Genomic DNA, 10354 nt, shown 5'->3' on the forward strand with positions numbered 1-10354 from the left:
ATATATATATATATATATATATATATATATATATATATATATAACTATACAAAATTACGTAAAACTATTCAACTACGTAAAAGGCTCCATGCATGTATTACTAGTATGTACTCTTATACTGTAGTAATATATACATGCTATGACTACAGATAGAACTGCCTATATGTGACTGACTACATACTACATTCATATCAGTTCACTTTCTTAAAAAAAAACGTTGACAGGGCAGGAAGTGTTGTAAGACCAACAAAATGCTCCCCCCCCCTCACACACACACACACCCCACCCCACCCTGCAGGTTGTGTGTTTTCATGTGTTCGTGTCTATGTGTGTGCGAGGAAAGTGAAGCGCTAGCAACGCCCGTCACCTGATTGCATCAACAAATCAAACTTTAGGGTGTGCATGACAGGAAGTAGAGTCATTCTGGATGTGTGTGTGTGGGCGCGGGGGTGTGTGTCTAAATGTGCCAGTGGATGAAGAAACAGTGTCGCGTGAACACAAGTCAGCATGAAAAGACACAAACACTGTAAGTTCAACGACTATTCACTTTTATAATCATTTGAGTTATTTTTGATGCTTATTTACATAGTCATATATATACAGTATTCTATGTATGTATGTCTGTGTTTTTGTGATGACAGTGACACACATGGCTTAACTTGACTCTTTGTCCACAAAAAAAAAGATGTGTTGTGTTAAGTGATGTCACACACAAATAGAACGTACAAGCATTTGCGGGTCATTGTAAGCGTAAAACAGTGGTGTCGTTGTGTAGCTTGAATGGACAAACAGGCCGTCAGTCTTCCTCGACTGGATTTGTACTCACAAGGCATCACTGAAGTCGTTCATTCCCATCTCGAAAAGCTTGCCATGGCTTAAACGAATTAATGAATTATGATTGTTAATCTTGTTGCGCAATAGTTGCTTTAAAGTCAGGTTTACTATCAAGACGGCGGGCATTTGATGAATGCTTTATCAAGAATGATAGTAGTAGCAGCAGCAAATAGAAAATAAAAACAGAAAAACATGTATAAGTAGAGCTGCGAGCAGCTACAAAGGGCCCTCGCAGCCCGGGCCACGTTGGGGTACTTGCACGTTGGGGTACTGGGCTGGCACATTGGAAGCAGAATTTCTTTGAAAATGGCATGATAAACCTATGCATGTGGATTTTATTTTTTTTTTGCCAGGTATGATGAGTGTCAATCTCAAAGGGTTTTGGTGATTGTTAAGATCTGCAAAAAATCAGCGTCCTTTTTTTATTTTTAGGCAATGAGTTGCCCTGATTGGTATTTTTTTGTAAAAGTATATTTACACACATCATCGCTCGTACGCATTGCACAATGTTGCTTTTATTGTCCATAGAGGCTATCAAAAAGGAATTAAACAAAAAAAATAAAAAAAAGTGCATATGTTTGGATCAGTCTGATGCCAGTGAACATTTTGAGTGATGGAAAGTAAAAGAATATTCATAAATGACTTAGTTGTCACACTTACAATGAGTTTACAAATTTTGCACAAAATACCGTAAGTGGGGATTTTTTTTAATTTTTTTATTTTTTTTTTTATGCCTCAAGGACTAGGTGGCGCTGTATTTCTAACTGAATTTTGTCATAGAGATACCTTCAGGCCTTGACTATAAATATCCATGTCAAGTTTGGGATTTTTTGGAGCATTTACCGGGGAGTTATTAAGCATATCCTTCATTCACGATATTGCTATTATTGTGTAAAGATGTTATCAAAAATAAATAAAACTAAATAAAAAAATACACGTTTGGCTAGGTCTGATGCCAGTGACCATTTTGAGTGGTGGAAAGTAAAAGAATATTCATAAATGACTTCGTTATCACACTTAGAATAAGTTTACAATTTTTTATAAAAATACCGTAAGTGGGGTATTTATTTATTTATTTGTTTATTTGTTTATTTATTTATTTTTATGCCTCAAGGGCTAGGTGGCGCTGCATATGTAACTCATATATAACTGAATGTTGTCATAGAGATACCTTCAGGCCTTGACGATAAACATACATGTCAAGTTTGGGATTTTTTGGAGCATGTACCGGGGAGTTATTAAGCATATCCTTTTTCATTGCAAAACGTGTTTACAATTTTTGTAAAAATTCCCAGTAAGATGAAATATGAGTTCGTAGATGTCTTAAGGGGTGGAATCTCATCAAATGTGTGAAATTTTGAGAAGATAGGATCATCTGGGTCAAGTTAAAGCAGCTTTTATTGTCACGAAAAATCTTCAGACTTTGCGGCACCGTAACGGCCACGCCCTTTGCCGAAAAGTTACAATATTTGGTGTGGGGCATGATCAAGATCTTAAGGCTTTTCTGACCAATTTTCAGCTGGATCCCTTAAACGAGCTTGGCACAGTAGCAAAAAATGCAATGTATGACATTTATTGTCACCTCTAGGTGGGCGCTTTATGTGTAACTGAATTTCATCATATAGATGTTTTCAGGCTGTGACTAATAAGTTGCATGAGAAGTTTGGATTTTTTGGAGCATGTACAAGGGAGTTAAGCATTTGCTCTTTTTGGACAAATGAAATTTTAAAGGCGATATTTGATGCCCCGCCCCCGTCATATAGTATTCCGAAAAGTCAAGATTTTTTGCCCAGTTGTTGTCTCAGGTCTTGAGATGATACATGCCAAATTTTAAGTTAATCGGATGAAAACTGTTTGCAAAGGGGGAAAAAATATGACCACAGTGAATGTGCCAAAATTGGACATTCAAAAATTCATAGCTCACTTCCTGTACATTTTAGCTACATGGTCCCAATTGACTTTTTGTGTGTCCCAGGGTGCTACACGTGCCTGCCAATTTTCGTAGCTCTAGGTCAAACGTGCCAGATTGTTTTTTATTTTTCTACGCTAGGGGGCGCTATAGAGTCACGTTGTTATGACAACATCAGAATATCAAATTTTTTGCCGTGCCTGAAGAGTGTGCAAAGTTCGGTGAGTTTTCGTAAATATTTAGGTCCTAAAAAATGCAATCGTTTGCGGAGAATAAAGAAGAAGAAGAATCCGATCGAAAAACAATAGGGACCTCGCAGCGGTCGCTGCTCGGGCCCTAATAAGGTGATTTACACATACAATGTTGGTAATTTTTAAATATGATTGATGACATTTAACACACGCAGGCCTCTTCGCGTAACCTCTAACTTTTTGTCATATTGACATTTGTGAACAGGCATCAATATATAACATCAACATATATATTTTGATATTATTGCGTGATTTGGGCTCCTGCCGCTTATCTCCCTCTGCTTTGCTTTTGCTAGCTTCTCCTGCTAGCCACTCTTGTTAGCCGCTATAACTCATTCTAGCGAATCCTCGCTCGCTAACCTTCAGCCAGCAATATGTAATTTTCAGACCCTCCTTTACCCAAACACTAAAACAAGTATCTGACTCTGAATGATTGGACTCTGTTAAAACATTTTAAAACTTTTTTTATTTTTTTATTTTTTTTTTTACACTGGTTGAGTTAATTGTAATTGCTCACCTTGCGAAGTTTGGTCTGTCCGAGGCACCATAGTGCGCATTCTTTGTTCCATTCTATTAGTTCACCATTAGATGGCGCTAAATACAACCTGTCCCTTTACATTGCTTGGACAAGTTCCAACCACAAAAGATGCTTTTTATAATTTTTTTTCTGTCTCCTCTTCCATTGTCTCATTTTGTTTGCAAAAAAACATGATCAGTGGTTAGTCAAAATCAAGCTTTAAATGTCATTGCCGAGTAGTGAAGTTGACTAGTTAGTATACATACATACATACATACAAATGGTGTATATGGAGCTGCTTGAATGCTCTTTAATGTTTGTGCAACACTATGCCAATAAATTCAGTTCTATTTTAGTGTTTCCTCCCCACAAGGTCAATAAATCTATTTTTAAGTGAGGCTCAAAATATCCCTGCGTGTTTTCCCACCAAGATTGGTCCCCCAGGGGGGGTCGGAAGTCGGTCAGCAGTTTGGGAACGCAAACCATGAGGGTTTCCATAAGGAGAAGAACATTCCATGAGTTGTTTGTGTACACGACTACCGCTTTGCACAATAGAAATCAATACAACAAGAAAGATTCACTGCATTGAACCAGTCCTGCAATTGATGCAATTGCTCCTCTCACCAATTATCGATGGTGTCCGCCAGTTTGCACAATAGAAATCTACATGATCACTGCAAATAATCCAGTAAAAAAAAAAAAAAAACTACTCTGTGACATATTCAGTAACTCACAGGCACATGTATGATCAAACTTTAATCATATTATTGTTGTTTGTGATAACTGCCACATTGCACAGGAAAAAAATCAACACATTACGAGAAATAAGTTCTTTTAAATCACCTTGCACAATAGAAATCAACAGACTATAGGAACAATCCTGTCAAAAAAGGTTAATTATATTGTTGAACTAATGCTGATCATGTTATGCTAACTGCTAACTTGCACAATAGAAATTAACAAAATGATTAACAATAATAATAATAATAATCCAGTAAAAAAAAAACATTTTGTCCACAGAAGTAGTCAATGTACATGTCATATGACTAACTTGATTACTCCTCTTGCTATTTCTTTTCTGGTTATCTTGCACAATAGAAATAATTACAGCAAGAAATATGTTGAACCAGTCCTGCAATTAATGAAATGGCTCCTCATGGTGATCGCCATGTTGCACATCAGAAGTCTACATGATGACTTAAAATAATCCAGTCTAAAAAGCTCTGTGACATATCCAGTAACTCACAGGCACGTGTATGGTCAACCTTCAATCATATAATTGTTAGTTGTGATAACTGCCACATTGCACAGGAAAAAAAAATCAACAAATGACTAGAAATCTGCTTTTAAGTCAAGTCAAGCCATCTTTATTTATATAGTGCTTTCAAACAGCCTTAGCTGTCACAAAGTGCTTTCCAGAAACACTACACAAACATCTGTCCACATATGCATTCAGTGACTGATGTGATTTCTCCTCCAACCAAATTTCCACCATATCTGTCACCTTGCACAATAGAAATCAACAGACTATAAGAACAATCCTGTCAAAAAAGGTTGATTTATTATGTGTGAACATACATGACATATTGTTAAACTAATACTGAAGATATTATGGTAACTGCTTACTTGCACAATAGAAATTAACAAAATGATTTAAAAAACAATCCAATTTTAAAAAAAAATGTCCACAGAAGAGGTTAATGTACACGTTACATGACTAAATTGATTGCTCCTCTTGCTAGTTTTTCCTGGTTATCTTGCACAATAGAAATCAATGAAAAAACTACTACTAATCCTGTAAAAAAAAAACAATAGAAATCACTCATAAATAATTGACTCTGCTCACACTTCAGCCTCCGGCTGGTTCGGGAGCCTGGCCAACCTCTCCCTCCGCCGCACGTCCTCCCGCCGCAAAGTCTCCGCCCCGCCGCTGGACGGGAGCAGGACCTGGCCCGCTGACGACACGGAGGCCGGCCCCCAGTCGCGGGGCTACGCCCGCTCCAGTGCCATGTACACCCACGTGGGAACGGTGCCTCGCAAAGACAGGCAGCAGAGCAGGATGAACATGGAGGAGGAGGAGGAGACGAGGATGCCGGCGGACCATGTGCGGGACTCCCCCCTGCTCAGCGCTCTGTCCAGCCTCAGCCTCAACAATCTGGAGCAGCCCAAATGCGCTGTGGCCGTGCAGGACATGCCTAAAGGTGCTCCGGCTCCACAGGATGTGTCCAAAGATAATCAGGCTCCACTGGACGTTTACAAAAGTACTCTGGCATCGCAGGACGTGTATGTGCACATGGACGCTTTAAACAGACAAGAAAGCACAAAGAACACACGGGAAGCGGAACACTCGCACAGGTGAAGGTTTATTTCTATTGTTACTATTTTATTCCACATAAAGATAAACCTTGAAATCTTTTCTGATGCATACACTCACCAAAACAACTTATCAAACTGCAATCTGTTAAAAACTAACTACATCACTAAGCAACTCACTAATAAGCAACTCATTAAATAGTGTATACCCACCAATCCAAAAAACAAACAACACAGAAAGACATAAACTCACCTGCTAACTAAATACTTGCTCAGTAACCAATCAAATTAATAGCTTAATAACCCCCTCATTAATTTAACTAAACCACAAACTAACTAACTAACTAACTAACTAACTAACTAACTAACTAACTAACTAACTAACTAACTAACTAACTAACTAACTAACTAACTCAATATACTTAAAAACCTACTACCTAATTAACTCACCCATTAACTTACTTGCCTAAGACAGAAAACAAATACTAGCTATTAGTTAACTTGCCATTAACTCCCTCACTCCGTCAGTTAATGCCTAAAAAGTCATTCATACAGAAACCTACTTGCTAATTAAATACTTGCTCAGTAACCAAACAAATTAATTACTTAATAACCCCCTCATTAATTTCACTAAACCAAAAACTAACTCCCTAACTAGCTTAAAAAAAATCTACCTATTTAACTCACCCATTAACTTACTCACCAAAGACTGACTGACTAACTTCAAAACCTACCTAATTAACTCACCCATTATCTTACTCACCAAAGACTGAAAACAAATACAGAATACAAATACAAATACATTCATAAAGAAATTCACTTGCTAACTAAATAATTGCTCAGTAACAATTAAATTAATAACTTAATAAGACCCTAATTAATTTCACTAAACCAAAAACTGACTGACTAACTAACTAACTAACTTAACTAACTAACTAACTAACTAACTAAAAAACTAAACGACCTAATTAACTCACCCATTAACTTACTCGCCAGACTGAAAAAAAAAATACTAGCCATTAGTTAACTCGCCAATTAAGTCCCTGACTCCATCACTTAATAAATGCCGAAAACAAATCATTAATACAGAAACTCACTTGCTAACGCCTCACTCTATAACCAAATTAATGCCTTAAGTAACCCACTCATTAAACTCACTAACCAAATAACTCACAAACACTCCAAGTAATTCACTAAACAAATACATCACTAACAAACGAACTAACGAACGAACGAACTAACTAACTAACTAACTAACTAACTAACTAACTAACTAACTAACTAACTAACTAACTAACTAACTAACTAACTCATCAATGAAGCAAAAAACGACTACCTAACTAAATAGTTAACTCGCCCATTAACGAACTCGCCAAAGACTGAAAACAAATACTATCGCTATTAGTTAACTCACTTGCCAATAAACTTAATAAAAGCCTAAAACGTCATTAATACAGAAACTCAAAACTCACTCATCAAAGAACTAAAAAAAAATAATACTACCTAATTACCTAGTGAACTAACTCACCCATTAAGAAACTGAAACTCACTCGCCAAAGATTAACTCACTCACTCACTCACTCACTCACTCACTCACTCACTCACTCACTCACTCACTCACTCACTCACTCAAATGCCTAAAAGACGTACTAGTTAACAAATTCACATTCACTTGCAAATGTCTTATACCTACCTACCTTCACTCTCTTTTATTGTTGCATAAGCAACTCAAGAACTAAGCCAATTACTAAATGAGACTTGTTTCTCATGGACATCTGTAGTTGCTACCATGGGAGTGCAGCTGTGTGTGTGTGCGTGTTGTAAGAATCAGGAAGTGTAGTAAAATGTATGCTGCTTGGGGGACTTCCTATGTAAGATGTTCCCCCGAGGAAGTAGTCAAATCAGTAACAAACGTGTTACACAAGCAGTGCAGTTTTTTATTGACATATAGTACATGTATTTTTTTACATAAATTACAGTGACTTTTTTTTATTTTATGTATTTATTTATTTTTACATACTTTCCAGTGACCTTTTTTTTTTTTTTTTCTTTCCCCTTTCAGTCCGACGGACAGTGGCGGCGAATACGTGAAGGTGAGATTCATTTCACTTCCTCTTGACTTCACTCACGCATGTTCACACGCACACACGCGGTTGTTCTCACGCCCTAAGCCCCTCTTGTGTTTTGACGTAATGGTTTGTCCTACCCTGAATGATAAGCGGTGTGTGTGTGTGTGTGTGTGTGTGTGGGGGGGGGGGGGGGGGTGCGAGGGTGTGCGTGTATATGCGGGTGTTTGAGGACATAAAAGCCCCCCTGAGTGATGTACCCCCCCCCCTTCCTCAATCACGTTGCCGCGGCGACCAGGCCAAGACTCCAATGTGGAGGATCTGCCTATTGTGCCCGATGTTGGCATCCGTCCCCCACCCACCCCACCCTCAGTGTGAATGCCAACGGCGGGTCCAGAAGAGAGCTGCTACTCGTGGTCTTGGTCTTGGTTGGTCACTCACTGTTTGTCATGTCCGTCAAGTTCTCCAAGGAAAAGAACTTGTGGCTGGAGAAGCAGCTACAGGACGAACTGAAGCTGAGCGCAGCCAACCCGACGAGCCACGCTTGGTACCACGGAGCCGTCACTGCGCAGGTACGGCGTGCGCGCAATCTCCACTTGACTTGAAGTAAAAGCAGGAGAGACTAGTTTGTTAGCTTAGACTGATGTTGTGTCTTTTAGCTCTGCAAACCGCTGTATCACAGTCTCCACTTTGTTGCTGCACTCTTAAAATTATGCTGTCCTTAGTCTCCCCTTAAATAAATTGTTCTCCTTAAACCCTGATTAGGAAGAAAATACAAACTTATTTAGTTTAGCTTCTTGTCAAATTTATCTCTGGAGGATGCTGCTCCACAGTCTCCACTTTATTGGCAGAGTTCCATTTTCATTTTTGCCCTTAGTATCCTTAAGAATAAAATGAAATTATGTTCTTGTGGTCGAGAAGTAAATATAGGTGCTTGTTACTGTAGTCAGGCTGGATAGGCCTACTGTAATATTATACTGCACAGTCTCCATTTGGCTGCAGCACTTATTTTTCATGCTGCCCTTAGTGTCCTCTCAAGTACAAATTCTCTTCTTACCCTGGTCAAGAATCAAAAAGCAGCACTGAAAACACTTGTTAGCTTCGCGCGTTGTTGTTTTAGCTTGGAAAATTGATGCATCAGTCTCACATTAAGGCTACCCATAGTCTCCTCTGGAATGCCTTTCTCTGCTGTGGCTAAGAAATAACTACAAGCAACACATTTCCATTTTGTTCCACTTTTCCCTTTGTCTCCTTTTGAGTAAAATCTGCCTTACCAGCAACCACATGCAGAGTGGTAAATCTCTCACCTACTGTTTGCTAGCTTAGGCCTTTAGATGCTACATAATGCTCCGCCTCCACTTCAGTCTCCTATCGGGTAAAAGAAGGATTTGAAGAAGTAAACACAGGCTGTTCTCCTCAGGTGTCCGAAAGTCTGGTGCTGAACCAAGGGGACTTCCTCGTCCGTGACTCCGAGTCCAGCCCGGGCGATTTTGTCCTGACGGCCCGCTGGGACCAGAAGACCGCTCACTTCCCAATCCAAACCACGGCAGCGCGCCGCGGGTTCCACTACAGCCTGGACCAGGAGGTGTTCGACTCGCTGCCCGCCCTGGTGCGCTTCTACGCGGGCAGCAGGGCACCCCTGACCCGCCGGAGCACCGCCAAGATCCACCAGCCGGTCAACAGGATGCTGCCGCTGGACTACCCGCAGACGCCGATTGTTCCATCGCCATGTCAGCCAACTGTGAGTCAGGTGGAGGAGGTCTACTCCAAAAGGTTTGCAATTTGGTCATTTTCAGGGCTTTTTCACCACTTGGTACTTTTTTTTTTGTTCAGTCACTGAAGCCAGTTTGACTTAGCAACAGAAAATTTGGTCGACCCACAAACTAACCTCAAGAAGCTGAAAAAACACGGGAAGTCGGACATTTTGGCTTGAGGTGGACATTTTAGTGTCAACTGGCTTCAACTTAAAACACAATACTTTTTTTTCTGCCCAAATAGCATGTTTCACTTCGCAACATTCAATTTGTTAGGTGTGTCAATTATGAGTAGACCCACAACAAAGTAAGTCGGTAAGGAAACAGCCATTTTGGTTTCAAGTGGCCATTTTAAGACTGAATTTAGTCATTTCCAGCGATTGAAGAAATGCAGACACATTCAGAACAGTTTTTCTCTCTGCATGCAGCCCCTCGTCTTTGCATGGATGGGACCGCCAACAACCTGCGCGTTCGTCCTCCACTGACAACATCAGTGACATGGGTGAGTTTGACAGCATTGTATCATATGCCGCTCATTTGTCAAACAATCCATAAGCTCCTGAAATACGGGTCTGAATAAGTTAACACTCCTGTTTGTTATTAAAAAAAAATGGTCATTGTCATGACTTACTTCATGTTTATTAAATCATGTCGACATTTAAAAGCTAATTGTGCGAGATTTTAAATATATGTATAATACATATTTTTTT

At 39.4% G+C, this 10354-nt stretch overlaps 1 protein-coding gene across 2 annotated transcripts in view; it reads left to right on the top strand.

The window, feature by feature from the left end:
- sh2d3cb (SH2 domain containing 3Cb) overlaps positions 1 to 10354 on the top strand; it is a 31654-nt gene that overhangs the window by 3504 nt on the left and 17796 nt on the right. Inside the window, exons 1-6 of one of the 2 annotated variants that reach the window (XM_077521697.1) lie at positions 441 to 526; positions 5365 to 5866; positions 7887 to 7917; positions 8352 to 8462; positions 9311 to 9663; positions 10073 to 10146. In XM_077521697.1, coding sequence (XP_077377823.1) covers positions 508 to 526; positions 5365 to 5866; positions 7887 to 7917; positions 8352 to 8462; positions 9311 to 9663; positions 10073 to 10146 — 1090 coding nt within the window. In that variant the 5' untranslated portion in view covers positions 441 to 507. Of the gene's footprint in view, positions 1 to 440; positions 527 to 5364; positions 5867 to 7886; positions 7918 to 8351; positions 8463 to 9310; positions 9664 to 10072; positions 10147 to 10354 lie in introns of those variants that run through there. The other variant, XM_077521696.1, reaches the window with a different exon arrangement.

Source organism: Festucalex cinctus, chromosome 5 (assembly GCF_051991245.1).
Source record: "Festucalex cinctus isolate MCC-2025b chromosome 5, RoL_Fcin_1.0, whole genome shotgun sequence".
In the NCBI taxonomy this organism is placed as follows: domain Eukaryota; kingdom Metazoa; phylum Chordata; class Actinopteri; order Syngnathiformes; family Syngnathidae; genus Festucalex; species Festucalex cinctus.